At 41.6% G+C, this 17,672-nt stretch overlaps 1 protein-coding gene across 1 annotated transcript in view; it reads left to right on the forward strand.

Moving 5' to 3' along the window:
* CTNNA1 (catenin alpha 1) overlaps positions 1-17,672 on the forward strand; it is a 332,156-nt gene that overhangs the window by 113,272 nt on the left and 201,212 nt on the right. The window contains 2 exon segments of the mRNA XM_029583454.1: positions 13-179; positions 10,515-10,634. Of these exon segments, the coding sequence (XP_029439314.1) occupies positions 13-179; positions 10,515-10,634 (287 nt within the window).

Here is a 17,672-nt window from a genome sequence, read left to right on the forward strand (position 1 = left end):
TTTTTTTTCCAGGGGAAGTGATGAGAACTTCTTCAGGAGAATTTGCTGATGATCCCTGCTCTTCTGTGAAACGAGGGACTATGGTGCGAGCAGCCCGTGCTTTATTGTCAGCTGTTACGCGTCTACTAATTTTGGCTGACATGGCTGACGTCTATAAACTGCTTGTTCAGTTGAAAGTTGTAAGTAGAGCATTCCAATTAAGCTTTATAGAAAAAAAAAATCTCCTCCCTCTTCCCCCATCTCCTGCCACCCTCACCCCTGATATATTCTTCAGTGCATTTGTTCACCCAAGTTACCTAGGTACATGAACCTCAAATGATTCAGCTAATATCACCATTAACTAACTACTTTTTAAACATGGCCACCCTCCAAATTGACCTTTTCTGGAGTATTCTCACTTGGATGTTTACTTGTGAGAAATGGGAGAAGCAGCACATGATGCTCTTCTTACAAGAACATTTTTTCTTTTTTCATTTATTTTAAATAAGCCTCCCATCCCTGTTCCCATCGCAGGAATTTTTTTTTTTAAACCAAGCTATGCTGGGTTAATGTTTATTTCTATTGATTATTATTTTTTTTTTTAAATTGTAATTTTTATCGCTGTTCTAGGTTGTATTTCCTTGCCTTCGATTAAAGTTTAGAAGCTACCTTTATTTTCTCAGAGGACAAGTGGATTGGCAGTCCTTGCCACATGGTGCCCCCTATGTTCTCAAACATGGGTGACATCAGATGGATCCTGGCACGGAAATTTGATATTAAAGTTTCTAGAAACTTTAAGAAGCCATAGGTTCCTTCTCAACAGGAGGGAAGGAACTGTGACCTGGGGGACTTAGCAGAAAAGATTAGATATGGCATTCTCAAATCGGCACCCTAGTGGGTGCCGATTCCAACTTGAAATCAGGGAAAAGCACTTCAGGATTCGTAAGCCTAGCTCATCTGCATTGGAGGCATTGACATCAAATGATTCAGGAGCAGCATCGATTGCTTGGTGGCGTTTTTAAAGGGCATTGACGCCCCAGACAGTCGACAAAGTGTTAGGAAGGACCAGGGGGCCTGGTCTCTTCTCTGTGCCCTCCCACCCAAAGAAGGTGAAGGGTTTGGTCTCTGTTTCTGGAATCAATGAGTTCGATTGATCTTTTTCTGCCATCATTTCTATCGGCCCACCCAGCCTGTCCAGCAAGCTCCCTTATTTTCCCATACTTATCTGTTTCACTGACCACCAAGTTCAGGGCTCTTATTGATAACTGTTTGATTCAATTTTCCTGCCTCCCCCTGCCATTGATGCAGAGAGTAATGTTGAAGTTGCATCAAAGGTGAAGCATAAGGCTTAATGGTTAAGGGTAGTAACTGCCACATCAAGCAAGTTACCCCGATGCTTGTTTACCCAAACTGCACAGGCCAATGCCTTGTTGGATGTTGTCTGAATGTAAATCCTCTTTTCCACATTTCCCCCTGCTGTTGAAGCATAGAGCAACACTGTATATGCATTCAAAGTGATGTATCAGGCTTAATTGGTTTAGGTTAGTAACTGCCGCAGTAAGCAAGCTACCCCCACGCTTATTTGTTTACCCAGACTTATTTGTTTATCTGTGTAGGTCAGTCCTTGTTGGTTATTGTCTGAATGCAAATCCTCTCTTTCACATTTCCCCTTGCCGTTGAAGCAGAGAGCAATATTGGAATTGTATTAACTGTGTGAAGGCTTATTGAATAAGGGTAGTAATCACCAGGTAATAACCACCATTCCAGCAAGCCACCCCCATGACTCTTCTCTTCATTCCCATCCTCTAGCCTTTATGGATCCACAGTGTTTATCCCATGCCCCTTTGTGAAGGATTTCAGTTTTAGTCTTCACCGGAAGGGCATTCCAGGCATCCACCACCCTCTCTGTGAAGAAATACTTCCTGACATTGGTTCTGAGTCTTCCTCCCTGGTTTCAAATCGTGACCCCTAGTTCTACTGATTTTTTTTTTTTTTTTTTTTTTTTTCCAACAGAAAAGGTTTGTTGTTGACCATGGATCATTAAAACCTTTCAAGTATCTGAAAGTCTATATCATATCACCCCTGCTCCTCCTCTCCTCAAGGGTATACATATTTAGGTTATTCAATCTCTCCTCAAAGTAATTTTATGAAGGCCATCCACCTTTTTGGTCGCCCTTCTCTGGACTGCCTCCATCCTGTCGCTGTCCCTTTGGAGATACGGTCTCCAGAACTGAACACAGTACAGGTGAGGCCTCACCAAGGGGCCCTGTACAAGGGAATCTTCACTTCCTTTCTCTTACTAGATATTCCTTTCTCTGTGCAGCCCAGCATTCTTCTGACTTTAGCTATCGCCTTGTCACATTGTTTCGCCGACTTCAGATCGTTAGACCCTATCACCCCAAGGTCTCTCTCCTGCTCCATGCACATCAGCCCTTCACCCCTCATCAAATACAGTTCTTTCAGATTGCCACACCCAATATGCATGACTCTGCACTTCTTGGCATTGAAACTCAGCTGCCATATCTTCGACTACTCTTCCAGCTTCCTTAAATCCCATCTCATTCTCTCCACTCCTTCTGGTGTGTCCACTCTGTTGCAGATCTTAGTATCATCTGCAAAACGACAAACCTTACCTTCTATCCTGTCTGCAATGATGAGCATTGAGTGAAGAAGCATCTGCATCTGTCTCTGAATGCTCGATGCTGGGAGTGGGAACATTCTGGTGACAGCCTTGAATCTTCCAAAGTTTCCCTGTGGTGAGGTGAGCTTATCCTCTCTGCAGTCCCAGGAATAATGTCCATTTCTAGAGTCCAGTTATCAACCCTCAATACACCTCTAATATCCCAGGAAGATGTGGTCTCTTCTGCCTGCCAGGCTGTCTTGGCATTGGCAGTCTGAGGAAGAGCTGATCCAGCAGGTCTTGAAAAGAGATGCAGAGCATCAGTTTCCTGGCATTGATGGCTCTACAAATGGATGTTCAACTGATACTTCAATCCATATGGATGCTAGGTGAATTGGCATAGATGCTGGTTCCCAGAGAACTACTGACATATATGACTACTGTACCCTGGTAATTTCTAGCCCATTTGGGGAGGAAACCTCCCAAAGATGCAGGAGTTTGGGGTCTAGGGCCCAAAGGACCAAGTGTTCCCCCTCTTTGGCCTTATCTGCTGCCAGGCAAGAAATAGGTCCATGCCTCTTATCTACCAGTTGGATTCAGACTGAATAATACTGGGGGTATAGCTACGGCTCTGAAGATTTCTTTGATCAGGTCTCCCTGCTGACACCTCTCCACCACAGGAAAGGAGAGTCTCTTCTGCTGAAGCCCATTCCCTTGCCTGATTTATCCAGAAAATAGCAAGAGGCCATTCGTTTACTTTTCAAAAGGAGGTTGAGTCCAAAATGGAGACATAAGGCATCCTCCAATTTGTGGAGCTCCCTAAGGATATTGTATTCCCAGTCCATGAGATCTTTCAGGATGTACGGATAAGGATGTGGAAATCCCTCGCTATTGTACCAGTGAACAAGGTGGCAGACGCCGTATAGCATGTCTAGAAGAATTCTGGATTCAAGGATAAGCAGCAGTTGCCATACAAATCTACAATGGTCAAAAGCCAGGAGGTCCAGGATCTGTTCCTTGATGCTCTCTCCAATCCCCCTGGCAGGAGGGGAGGAGGACTGCTGCAAAGTCTCTTCCTTGCAGTTATTGACATTGAAGGCATTGTTCCTGGGGCTATCTGTTCTGCGTGTCGAGTTTCCGAGCAGCCGGTGTGAAAACTGGCTTTTTGTTTTAATTACCTGTAGTCTTTACCTTTTGTAATCGATTTTAATATGTACTAGAAGAATTTTCCTTTAAGAATGCCTCCTCTGTAACCATTCTTTGTTTTAGTTATAATTATGAATGTATAAAATTATGTATAATTATGTATATATAAAATGTATATATAAAATGTCTAAATAAAACAAATAACCCCATAAATTACTGCTAGCAGTAGTTTTATTGGGTGATGAGCCTTCTTGAAAATTCTGAAAGTGCTACTTGACGTGCTTTGCTTATGGACTTGGCCAAAGAAGCAGTCTAGTACTTTTTCTCTTATGTCTTTTTATCAATACCCCAGACCATAAATCTCAGGGCCTGTGATGGTGTTAGTCTGAATCCAATTTCCCTCCCCCCCCCGCCCCCACTCCAAGCCTTCAAAGCAGAGCAATATTGCAATTGTATCAAAGATTATTGGCTAAGGATAGTAATCTCCATGCCTTCTATTAAGAATAGTAACTGCCACTCTGTGCAGGTTACTCCCATGCTTGTCAGTACCCCAGACTGTAAACGTCGGGGCCCTATTTGGTTGTTGTCTGAATCCAGTTTCCCTTTTTCCCCTTGCCGTCAAAGCGGAGAGCAATTTTGCAGGTTTGACTCCCTGGTTTCATCGGAATTTTGTACTGCCTTGTCCATAACTCCATTGGAATATATCTCCCCTGCGGTGAATGTAGTATTTGCCCCTTGTCCCTCACAGTGAAGGACTTTCAGCACCCAACCTCACAAAAAAGCCTATAAAATCAGTTGTTCATCTGACTAACTCTACAGGTGTGATTTATATCATTATCTGCCCATGTAGCCTATTGTATGTTGATAAAACAATTCACAAGGTCCAGACTCTTATTCTTGAGCACCGTTTCTATATTAGATGCTCGTGTGATGAAGCATCTTGCTGGTCACTCCATTGAGGATCTCTGCTTTTTGGTGGCTGACCAAGTCCTCTGCTGTTTGCAAGGCAGAAACTAAGATGATGTACTGTGATATGAGCAACTCTGGATATTTATTTTAAATTCCCTGCATCCCTCTGGTCTTAGCCAGGACACTGGTCCACTTTTTACTGACTCTGCTTATTTTCTGTCATGCTCTTCTTAAGATATGTATTATACCATCTTTGAGCTGTATATCCATTCAATTGTATCCTTTATTTCTATTCTGTTCACATTTTTGACTACTGTCACTTTTAATGTACATTTAGATTTTGTATATCTGACAGCTGTTACATTTTGAATTTATATGCTTGTTTGAACGCTGTCATTTTTCCTATTGTATATGATTTGCCATGGTTGTGACACCTGTTTGAACATTTTTAAATGATTATTCCAAAGATTTCTGTATTTTGTTAGTGTAATCCCTGTTTTAGTATGTGGAATTTAGACTTTTCATTGAGCAATTATGTATTTCATATCCAAGGGACTATATTACCTGGTTATTTCAGTTTCCACTTCTATTGGTTCTGGTCCTTTCCCCTTTTATCTCTCTCCTTCCCTGATTGGTAGTAATCAGTCATGTCACATATTTGGTGGTGCCTTTTTTGTGATTCCTTGTAATTACCCTTGTGATTTGATGGCACCTTTTTCAACCTTTAGGATTATTGTGACTAATGCCAGCGGGCATTTTGTTCTTCTATTCAGGTATGTGTCTGACCTTTTTCCGAGTAGTATGTTACGATTTATCTTCCTGTTGGGTTTTTATTTTAGAATCCTTGTTTTTGTATATTACTTACAGTACCTGTATCTCCCGAGGCAGTGTTTATACGAAACACAATCTTGTTGAGGGACTGACTAGCTGAAAAGAATGTTTATGAAAGGGACCGCTTGTTAGGACTATTAAATAAGATATATTTGATATATGCTCCATCGGTCTATGGCAAAAATTCAAAATGGTTAAATGCATCTTTGCATATACACACTCCACAATGAAACCTCAGGTCCTTGGGAAAAGCCTTATTATCCATTCCATCACCTAAATTAGCCCACTTAAATTCAGTTAGAAAAAGAGCTCTATCATTAGCAGGACCAGCATGTTGGAATTCTCTCTCACTCAATATGAGGCTCAAGACAAATGCAAACACATTTAAAAAATCCCTGAAGACGTGGCTATTTGAGCAGGCATATATGCAAATAAGTTGTCCAGAGTATAATTTTCCTCCCTATTTATGTTTATTTTATGTATATTTTATGTTCTTTTAACCATGGAATTAGTCTACGGTAATGTTTTATGTATTTTATATTGGAATTGTTCTAGTTTATTTAATACTATTGTAACTTGTAATCGAATGAGGGTTATTTTATTTTGAGATTATATTTATTTTGGGCAATGTATACTAGGCTTTTAATTATGTTTTATTTATTTTTTGAACGATTTTGGATTATTTGTGTACTGTCTTTTTAAAAAATTCTGTAAACCGGCTTGAAGTTATTTGCAAAAGTTTCATCATATAAAATGGTTAAACAAATTTCTGTTTATGGAGTTGACTTTTGAACTTATCTGCATCTTATCCTACCAGTGCAGTTGCTTTAAAAACACCAAGGCTGTACTTTATTTTTTAGAAACAGACAAGCAAGATACTACGGTTTTCCTTTATGAATTTACCCAGATGTAGTAAAAATTACTCAACATCGTAAAGAATTTTTGTCTGAGAGTAGATGTAATTAATTTGGGAGCCCGTTTTATACTGAAATATCCTTGTAAGGCTTGTATAAGCTACATGAATAATAATTATATTTTTCAGGAACCTTTACAATTAGAGTTTTTGGCAGCCCCCCCCCCCCCCCCCCCCCCCCCCCCCCCAATTACCACATCAGTACCGGAGTAGACAGATTAAAAGTTCCTAATACTGTTTAGCACTATCAAGAAATGCTTGCTGTAATTGTTTACTATATATAAAACGCTTTAATTATCCTTCTCCTTATTATCTTATATTAATGCTGCCTAATGACATGTAATACATATGTGTAAATATTATTTTTCTTTTTTTTTATAGTTCTTTGTTAGGCATCAAATTTGCTGTATAAGAATGCAACTTGTTATAATTTTCAAAAAGTTGGAAAATAAAGAATTAAAAAAAAAACACTAAGGCTTATTGGTTAAGGGTAGTAATCATTATGCTTTCTGCTAAGAATAGTAACTGCTGCATGAGTAAGTTGCCCCATGCACACATCATTCCCATCCTCTAGCCTTTAGGGATCCACAGTATATATCCCATGCCACTTTGAATTCTTTGGTTTTTTTTTTTGTTTGTTTTATTCACCACCTCCTCTAGAAGAGCACGCCAGGCATCCACCACCCTCTCCATGAAGAAATATTTCCTAACGGTTCTGAGTTGTCCACCCTAGAGTTTCGTTTCGTGATCCCTAGGTCTACTGATTCCTTTCCAACAGAAAATGTTTGAAGATTTTATGTAACATTAAAACCTTTCAGGTATCTGAAGATCTGTATCATATCTCCCCTGCTCCTCCTTTCTTCCAGGGCATGCATATTTAGATCCTTCAGCCTCTCCTACGTTTTCCGATACATACGCCACACAAATTTGGTCGCCCTTCTCTGGACCATTTCTATTCTGTCTCTATCATTTTTCAGATACAGGTTCCAGAACTGAATACAGTACTCAAAGTGGGGCCTCGCCAAGTACCTGTAAAAGGGCTTTATCTCCTTTTTCTTACTGATTATTCCTCTCTATGCAGCCTAGCATTCTTCTGGCTTTAGCTATCTCCTTGTCACATTGCTTCACCATCTTCAGATTGCAAGACACTATTACCCAAGATCCCTCTCTTGGACCATGCATATCAGTCTTTCACCCCCCCCCCCCCCCCCCCACATCATATACTGCTGTTTCGGATTACCACATCCCAGATGCAAGACTTGGCATTGAATACCAGCTGCCAAATCTTTGACCACTTTTCAATCTTTCTGAAATCACTTTTCATTCACTCTCTCTTCCTTAAGGCATGTCCACTCTGTTGTAAATCTTAGTATCATCTGGAAATAGACAAACTTTGCCTTCTGTTCCTTCCACAATGCCGCTCACAAAGATATTGAACAGTTCCGATCCCTGTAGCATTCCGTGTAACATAGTTATCTCTTCAGAGTAGGTTTCATTTACCATTACACGCAGTCTCCTATCAGTCAACTAGTTTGGCAGTGAGCGCCACGTTGGTGCTCACTGCCAGTTTCTCATTTTATTCACAAGCCTCCTATGCAGGACTGTTATCAAAAGCCTTGCTGAAGTCCAAGTAGATCCATTCAAGTGCGCTTCCTTGATCCAATTCTCTAGTCGCACAATCAAAAAAATCAGTCAAATTTGTCCGATAGGACCTTCCCCTGGTGAGTCCATGCTGCCTCAGGTCCAGCAATACATCCTGTTATAGATAGTTCACTATCCTTTCCCTCAGCAGTTTCTCCATTAAATTTCCCACCACCGAGGTGATGCTAACCAGCCTGTAGTTTCCAGCCTGCTCTCTGCTACCACTCTTATGAAGTGGGACAACAACCAGTCTTTTCTAATCCCATGGCACCACTCCCAATTCCATGGATTTATTGAACAGGTCTCTTCAGCGTACCCACCTGCACATCTCTGAGCTCCTTCAATATCCTGGGATGTATCTCATCTGGCCCCATTAGCATTGTCCACTTTGTTTGCCTAGATCGTCCCATACATTCTCTTCTGTAAATGGAGTTTAGTCTACCACATCTATAGTCTTGTCAACCAGCAACGGTCCTTCTCCAGGGTTGTCTTAGTAACATCATACTGAAGTATTTAATATTTCTGCCATTACTTCATCTCTCCACATATTGCTCCTTGTCACCTTTCAATCTCACTATACTACTTCTGGCCTCCATTCTTTCTCTGATATATCTTTTCAGCCACCTCCTTAGAGAACCAGATTGCTTTCTTTTTCCTCTTATTTACTCTTCTAACATATAGATGTGTTGCTATTGTAATAGCACCTCTTAATTTGGCCCTTTATTGTTCCACCTTACCCATTTTATCCTAGTCTTCCAGTTCTCCCTTCAGGTATGTCCCCATTTTGACAAAGTCCGTAATTGGGAAATTCAAAACTCGGGTCTTTTGTTTGACTTCTCTGTATCCTATTCCCGACATTGAATTATGCTGTCTGATCACTGGTGCTCGGGTGAGCCCTCTTCCCGAAAGTCAGAGAGATTATCACCATTAGTGAGCGCAAGATTGATTATCACACTCTCCCTCGTGGGTTCCATTACGATTTGTTTGAGCAGCACCCCTTGAAGGGCATCTGCTATCTCTCTACTTGTAGATTTTTTTTATAGAAGGGATACTCCAATCCACATCTGGCATATTTTGTTCTGCACTCTTTTTCCTGCAAATTAAATGGAATGATCATTCTTTTTATCAAATCTGCAAAGGAGAGGTCATCTGGAAAAGGCTTTTCCTTTCCTTTGGAGGAGAGGGGCCTGAGACCTGTTGATTGAGTAGTCTCTGATCTGTAGAGGTATTCCCAAGAATACTTGGTCTGAGCTACAATTGCAGATTGGTAATCTGTGTGCACATCTGGCTATAGAAGTCAAGGTCTCTGAGGGTACTTCTTGTCTTTTCATGTCTAGACCCTAATGAACGTCTAGGCCTTAAGGAAGCTTCCTCCTCTGTACTCTTGAAATTGTGTGGTGATTTCAGATAGTTATACACCTCTAGGAACTAGCATCTGAGTCCTCTTGTCAGATGCCATCATAATTTTCATATGTTCCTTGCATTCTTATTTTATTTGTGTGTTTTTATATACCGAAGTATGGAACAACCCTTCACTCCGCTTGAATTCAATCTCCCTGTTTTGTCTATTTACTGAGTGATGTTACCTCAGCGTTTTATAGTTTGAATGTTCCTCATCACAGTTGTAAGTTGTGATATGGTAAGTATATGATGAGCTGAAAATGTAATGCATCCATTTAAACTTGTACTCATGCCACAGGCACAATTCTAGCTTTATAAAGGAGAGATGAACAGATATGCAGTTCTTAACAATGGTTCACATTTTTCTCATTTAAACAGATTTTTTTTGTGAGGAGCACTGCTCCTGGAAGAAGTTTTCATGTGTGTACACACACAGTTTGTGAACCTTGTGCATAAGGCAAAACAGTGTGCAAAACAAGAAATTCTGCTATTTTCATTATAATAGTTCATAGTGCACAAATTTCAACTCAGCTTATAAAAAGTTCCACAAAAGAAGTTTTGTGCATGTAGTCTTTCAAAAATTATTTATGTATTTATCTAGAGTTTTTATATGCCATTTATTTAGATTTTTTTATATTTTTTATTTATTTAGAGTTTTTATATTTTATATAAAAATTATAAAATTTTTATAATTTTGTAGTCTTTCAAAAATTAGAGAGAACATTGGTTGGGAGGAGTAAGGATGTGAATTAATCCTACTTAGCATTATATTTTTGGGTCTGTGCTGAGTATGTTGTTGCACTACAGAAATAAGTAGTCAAGGAGAACGTGACCAGTAATCTCTATTATTTACAGGGTGTTTTGAGTTGCCATCAAGTGGTTTGTAGTTGAGAATTTAAACTACATTCATCTGGTATCATGTCTGCTTTGCAAACTGTAACATGATGTAATGTTAATGTATAGACTTCATTTAGGCCTACATTCAGTTGGAATTCTTTGAAAAGTTTTATAAATGTTTTGTCCAGTGTTGATGCAAAGATTTTTAAGATGATGCTCTTATTTTGATCTTTGTAGGTGGAAGAAGGTATTGTGAAACTTAGAAATGCTGGCACTGAGCAGGATTTGGGAATACAGTATAAAGCCTTAAAAGCAGAAGTGGATAAGCTCAACATAATGACAGCTAAAAGACAGCAGGTACAGTTAAAACATAAGCATGTTCATGTATTTTATGATATTGTACATTTAATATATATATAAAACAAGTGTGTTAACATTTGTTTTGTGCCTGTAGTACTTTTCTTCAGAAAAAATTCTATACTTGAGGCTGCATAAATGAAATACCTATAACAGGAATATGGTCAGTTTGTGTGTTGAAAAGCTGACTTATTGTCTGTATGCCAGGCCTGAGTCTGCAGTGGTTTATTGAACTGCTGGAAGTCCTGGGATTATGGTCATTCTTTGGAGGAGCTGAAGTTGCAGGATATTGTAGAATTTGTCCCAGTATGCTTGGCAAGGGAAATTAATTATTGGCTTTCCTGTGCTCCTACATCTTTCTTAGCATTCTGACAGGTTAATCCACACCAGTGGGTTGTGTACCTCTACCAGCAGATGGAGATGGAAGAAAGCTGACATCACGGTATATATACCCCTGCACTGACGACAGCCCCCACCAGTATTTTCAGTTTCCAGCAGATGGTGGACATGCATCTCCCTACTGGGGATTGCTTTAAAAAAAAAAATAATTTAAATTTTAGGAGAGAAGAAATTCGCCCTGCTCTCCTGTGGTGAAACCTTATGGTCCTTCCCTCAGTAGAGTGCCTTCATCCCGTAGTTGGTTTTCTGGCATGGATTTATCTGTAGAGAGAAACAGCCGAGGCTAGCAGGTCCAGGAAGCAGAGCATGGTGGTGAAAGCCTTTGCTCTCCCCCCCCCCCCCCCCTGCAGCTGAGACACTCTGTACTCGGCCGGGACTGGCCGAGCTCAGGTATAAATATATAAAAAGAAGAAAGAAGAGGAGTTAATTTTAGGGACTCCATTCCCTTCTGGTCTCCGAGCTCCATGCGCCGAACAGACGCCCGTTCCCATCTCCTTGGGAGCTTGATGAGTTGAGCAGCCTTTTTGGCTAGGCTTCGCTTAGACGACGTGTGATAGGCTGTGGTGGCGTTCGCGTGCTTTTCTACACAGAAGTCTGCCACGAAAGTGTGTCTTGATGTCTGTTTGTGAGTGGGTGCTCGGGTGGGCACGGGCACCTTCCTGCACTGCGTATTGGGCACCTATGATTTGGGTGTCTGTAGTGTGTACTTATTGGACAGAACTTGATTTCTGAGCGCACTGTCCAAGCTTGCTTGAGCAACTGGGCACACAATTGTCAGATGCTTTTGGGAGCATCTGACAATTGTGTATCTATGGTGCTGGTAGCAAAGAAGCCTAAGTACCTTACTTCCTTGTGCTGCTTGCATCACATCCTGGCATACACTCTAACTTGTGTCGGTGCTGTTTGGAGGCTCAGGGAGAGTTGTCTAATTTTGCTGAGCCCGGCCCTTCCCAGCATGATTCGGGAATGGGACAGAGGGGGAACTGCCAGAGGTTTTGCCTGGTTCTGGGGCTCCCTTGTCTAGTTCATAAGCAGGGGAAGGCAACTCAGTGAGTGCAGGACAGACACCTCCTGGTTTTGGTATGGATCATTCTGCTTTTTCTTGGGTAGAATATTTTCAAGGACTGCAGTCCTTTCTTCAGATGCAGTCGGCAGCCCTGGCCAAACCTAAAAGTTCAGGATCGCAGGTTGCGGATCCCCGCATGCCTGATGCGCGGGTAAGAGTCATCTGAGTGTGTCTAGATCTGCTATGGATCAACCTAATAGTGACCCAGATGGCACGGTTGACTAAGGCGATCCTTACTCCCTGGAGGATGGGGCTATTCCTCCAGGGCTGAAACCGTATAGATCAGGGCTGCATTTCTTTCATAGAGATGAGTTACCAGCTCTGATCTCCCAGACATTGAAGATGCTGGAGGGTGCGGGGTCCTGATTCCATGTCTGAGCCAAAGAAGAATCCCATTTTGGTTTCTTTGCGTAAAGCATTATGGATGCTATTCAAGAACTGATCTTGAATGGGATGCCCCGGAAGCTAATCTTAAAGCAGGGTGAGCCTCTGAAGCGCTGTACTCCCTGGATCTGGCTGTGAGAGAGCAGTTGCACCTTCTGAAAATGGATGCGCTCCTGCCGCCCATGAGGTGAGTATTCCTGTAGAAGGGGAAGAGGTACTGGAGGATGCGCAGGATAGAACTGAGGCTATCCTTAAGCAGGCCTTGAAGTGGTGACAATGAGGTGGCTCACTCACTCTCTCTCAGGAAGTCTGAGTCTGGTTTAAATTCTAGGGCAGTGATGGAACCAACAGCCGCCATTTTGGCAGTTGCGGCTGTGACTTGGTCCGCACTTCTGGCAGAAGGGGGTGGCTTTGGTGATAGTGGTCAGGCTGCTGCTATGACTAAAGAATTGGTTGGCAGATACATAGAAACATAGAAATGACAGCAGAAAAGGATCCAGTTTCCCTTAACCGTTGCCATGAAAGCAGAGAGCGATGTTGGAGGTGCATCAAAAGTATCAGGCTTAGTGATTAAGGTTGTAAGCATTGCAGCAGCAGCTAGTTACCGTCATGTTTATTTGTACCCCATACTGTAAAAGTTGGGGCACTTGGTTGCTATCTGAATCCAGTTCCCCTCTTTTTCACTCACCTGCCATTGAAGCAGAGAGCAATGATGGACTTGCATTAAACCTTGATACTGTTGTTTAAGGGTAGCAACTGCCACACCAACAAGTTACCCCAGTTATCCCCATGCACTCTTTTCTCTTAGCATTTCACTGTCTGTCTCACCATCTTGACCAGGTGGACGGTAGTATACCCCTATCACTATAGTCTTCCCCAGCATACAAGGGATTTCTACCCATAAAGATTCAATTTTGTATTTAGTCTCATGCAGGATGTTTATCCTGTTGGACTCTATGCCATCCTGGACATAAAGCGCCACACCTCCTCCCGAGTGCTCCTCTCTGTCATTGCGATATAATTTGTACCCCGGTATAGCACTGTCCCATTGGTTATCCTCTTTCCACCATGTCTCCGAGATGCCAATTAAGTCTGTCATTCACTGCTATACATTTCTAATTCTCCCATCTTACTTCTTAGACTTCTGGCATTAGCTTACAAACATTTCAAAGTTTGTTTTTGTTTGTATTTTCATTCTGCTTTTTAATTGATAGGGATGTTAGAATTTTTTAGCTCATGTGAGTTTTTAGTTACAGGCAATTGGACTACTTTTCTAATTATTGGAACCTCACTGTCGGGATGCCCTAATTCTAATGCATCATTAGTATCTTTTAAAGATACCTCTCTCCGAACCATGCGCTGCTGAGTGACTGTCGGCTTTCCCCTTTGTTCTAGTTTAAAAGCTGCTCTATCTCATTTTTAAAGGTTTGGGCCAGTAGTCTGGTTCCACCCTGGTTAAGGTGGAGCCCATCCCTTCGGAAGAGACTCCCACTTCCCCCAAAAGGTTTCCCAGTTCCTAACAAAAGTGAATCCCTCTTCCTTGCACCATCGTCTCAACCACGCATTGAGACTCCGGAGCTCTGCCTGCCTCTGACCTGCGCCTGGAACAGGGAACATTTCAGAGAATGCTACCCTGGAGGTTCTGGATTTAAGCTTTCTACTGAAGAGCCTAAATTTGGCTTCCAGAACCTCCCTCCCACATTTTCCTATGTCGTTGGTGCCCACATGTACACGACAGCCAGCTCCTCCCAGCACTGTCTAAAATCCTATCTAGGTGACGCGTGAGGTCTGCCACCTTCGCACCAGGTAGGCAATGTTACCAGGCGATCCTCACGCCCACCAGCCCACCCAGCTATCTCTACATTCCTAATAATCGAATCACCAACTATGACGGCCGACCTAACCCTTCCCTCTGGGCAGAGGGCCTTGGGGAGATATCCTCAGTGCGAAAGGACAATGCATCACCTAGAGAGCAGGTCTTGCTACAGGATCCTTTCCTGCTGCACCTGGTTGGTGCTCTCCCATCATGAGACCTTCTTCCTCCAAGGCAGCACCAGGGCTGCCAGTCTGAAGTTGGGACTTGACTAGTATGTCCCTGAAGGTCTCATCTATATACCTCTCTGTCTGCCTTAGCTCCTCCAGGTCTGCTACTCTAGCCTCCAGAGATCGGACTCGTTCTCTGAGAGCCAGGAGCTCTTTGCATCGCATGCACATGTACAACTTCTCACCGGTGGGTAAAAAATCATACATGTGACACCCGATGCAAAAGACTGGGAAGCCCCCCTCTTGCTGCTGGACTGCTGCCTTCATCTCAGTTTTGATCAGTTCCTGGTTAAGTTTTTAGGTTGCTATGGGAGTAGGAATGTGTCTAACGTCCTTGTTCAATATTTATTGCATTGTTTTGTTAGATGTTTTTTCTTCCTTATACACCATGTCTATAGTAATTCAGTGCTGGGTTATCTGTAAACCGAAGCGATATGTACTTGTACATGATCTTCGGTATATAAAAGACTTTAAATAAATAAATAAAATAGTGAATTCACTATGTGTCTGGTAGTGGCCTACCAGGGTCTGATCGAATTCTCAATAAAGTTTTTGTTGATGTGTTTTTTTGGTTTTTTTTTGTGAAAGTGGCACCTGCCTATAAATTAAGGGATGAGCCTAGGGGTGGGCGGGCTGGGAACATCCAGTCTAACCAGTTAGTCAGCCTGAGTGACTCACTGCTCTTTTGATTAACAATGTTGGTCCCCTATTCAAACCCATCACACTACCTCAACACCTTTCCAAGGTGAATAACTGAGCTGAACTATTCAACTTTTTTACTTAGGGTATACACTGACTCCTAGCTATTTCTAGCTTCTGGCTACTTTTTGGGTTGGTTTTTTTTTTTTTTTTCACTACAAGCACTCTGTTAGTATTAAATACAAACACTCAGTTCTTTAAAAGTCTGGAGAACACTCAGTTCTGTAGACTTTTAAAAATAACACACTACCTACCTTATGACTGACTAAAAATACAAACAGTCTAACTTGTTTATTCACTGCCTTCTGGACTATTAAAGGTACAAACACACTAAATAATATTCCCAAATAGTTAACTTTGCCCCAATACTTTTAAGCAAAAAACTTACTGATTCCTTTCAGCCACCAGCAAGGTGATCCTCTCCTTTCAGTGTCACACTACCTCAACACCCACAGTGGGGAAGGAAACTCTGTACCGCTCCCAGGGAAGAGTACAAAGGCCACTCCTGTTACTTCAGGCTCTGGAGGATATTTTCCTTCCCCGCCCCCCCCCCCCCCCCCCCCCCCCCCCCACACTTCCCCAAACCAACAAAGGACTAGGACTCTGGGAAGGAAGAGACTGTAAGAGCTAACCAGAGTGTGAACCAGCCCCAGAGACTAACACGTTCATTTATGGCTCCTTCGGTGTGTAGCCTGCACCTGGTGATCTTGATCCTCCTCATAATATACTCTCTAAACTGTGATGTAGATATATTCTTTCTTTCCTTCCCTCTTCCTCAACCCTCAATCTTGGATAGGTAATGGGGCTGCTTTTTTTTTTTTACCCACAAAGACTAAAAACAAATCTGTATCTCAGAGACCTGATGTAGACATGCCCGGATCATAAGAATCTTCTCCACAGAAAGCTATGAAATCCCCTCAAGTCAAACGAAAGATTTTGATATAATCCATGGATAGAGTGAAATTTCTATACAAGATTTTGTGCCTGTATATATGGCCAGCCAGTTGACAGATTGGATGTATTTTGGAATTCTGCTGCTCTTGCCCCACAGCTGGCAGAGAAGGAATTTATTTGATTTATTAATCGCCATTTTATACTGTATCAGTGGGTTAGAGAATAAATACAATTTACATAAATACAAATAAAAATGAAATATATAGCTAAAAACTAAACAATTGCACGACCTGTGTATCACACTTTGCTGATACTGAACACAGGTTCAACATGCCTTAAGCTCATATAATCAAAGATGAAGACTTTCTGAAGAAAATATAAAGGATGGTTACACTGTTTCAGTCCAAAAAAGTGGCATTTGTTAAATTTGAGAGATACTTTCCAATGGGGCCAGTATCTCTGATGTAGTGAATGATCTGAGATCGTGTCCACTGTATGGTAAGCTTTAGTATTAGAGTGGAAGAGATGAAGGTTTATTTCAAGGCGAGGGTCCTAGACGTCAGCAAAGCTAACTTTGAAGTACTTCAAAGTATCATTAGCTGGATGGGAAAATCTAGGGGAAGTAGAAAAAGTGGGCAAACTAAAAGGAAATATAATGGCAACTAACCTTTTTGTTAGGAAAGTAAATAAAGGAAAAGAGGAAAAAGGCCAATATAATTTTCTAAAGTAGCTGAAAAGGTGAGAGAAAGACTGCCGTTCGTAACCTACAAGAGATCGCAGAAAAAGGAAGACAAGTGATGGTATCTGGAAAAGATAAGCAAAACTGAGAAAGTAGTCAAGAATGCAAAAATTGAAATGGAAATAAAAACAGCAAATGTGGTAAAACAAGTGGATGACTTTTTTTTTTAGATATGTTATGATAGAATGAAATGCAAGACTCACAGGTTGACCAGGGAGGAATATGTAGAGTCTGAGGGAAAAGTGACATTGTTTAACAGATATTTGTTCACTTTGAAGGGCCAGGTGTAGGACCACATAAAACACAAATAAGATTGGAAGTGAGCTAAACCTCCATAGATTTTCAGAAGTGTTTGAGGCCCTAATTACATTTTAAAGTAGATAAGATGATGGGACCACATAGGATTCATCCAGGGGGTACTAAGGGGAACTTAGAGAAGTCCTGGCAGCTCCACCGGCTGACCTTTTGATGCTTTAGAGTTGGGAGTAATTCTAGAGGACTGGGGTCAGGCAGTTGTGGTTCGTATTCATAAAAGTGGAAGTAAGAGGATGGGAACTACAGGCTGATTAGTCTGACCTCTGGTGGGCAAGTTATGGAATTGCTGCTAAAACTGAGGTTAATGTGGTTTTGAAATGCAATGGATTGCAAGATCCACGTTAGCACGGTTTAGCCAGAGGTAGATCTTGTCGATGAATCTGATTAATTTCCTTGATTGGATGACCAGAGAGTTGAATGATTTCAGTAAGGCCTTTGATATGGTTCTTGCATAGGCGACTTAAATTGAGCGTCCTTGGTATGGAACCTAAAGTGGCCT

This window comes from Rhinatrema bivittatum, chromosome 18 (genome assembly GCF_901001135.1).
Source record: "Rhinatrema bivittatum chromosome 18, aRhiBiv1.1, whole genome shotgun sequence".
Taxonomy (NCBI): Eukaryota; Metazoa; Chordata; class Amphibia; order Gymnophiona; family Rhinatrematidae; genus Rhinatrema; species Rhinatrema bivittatum.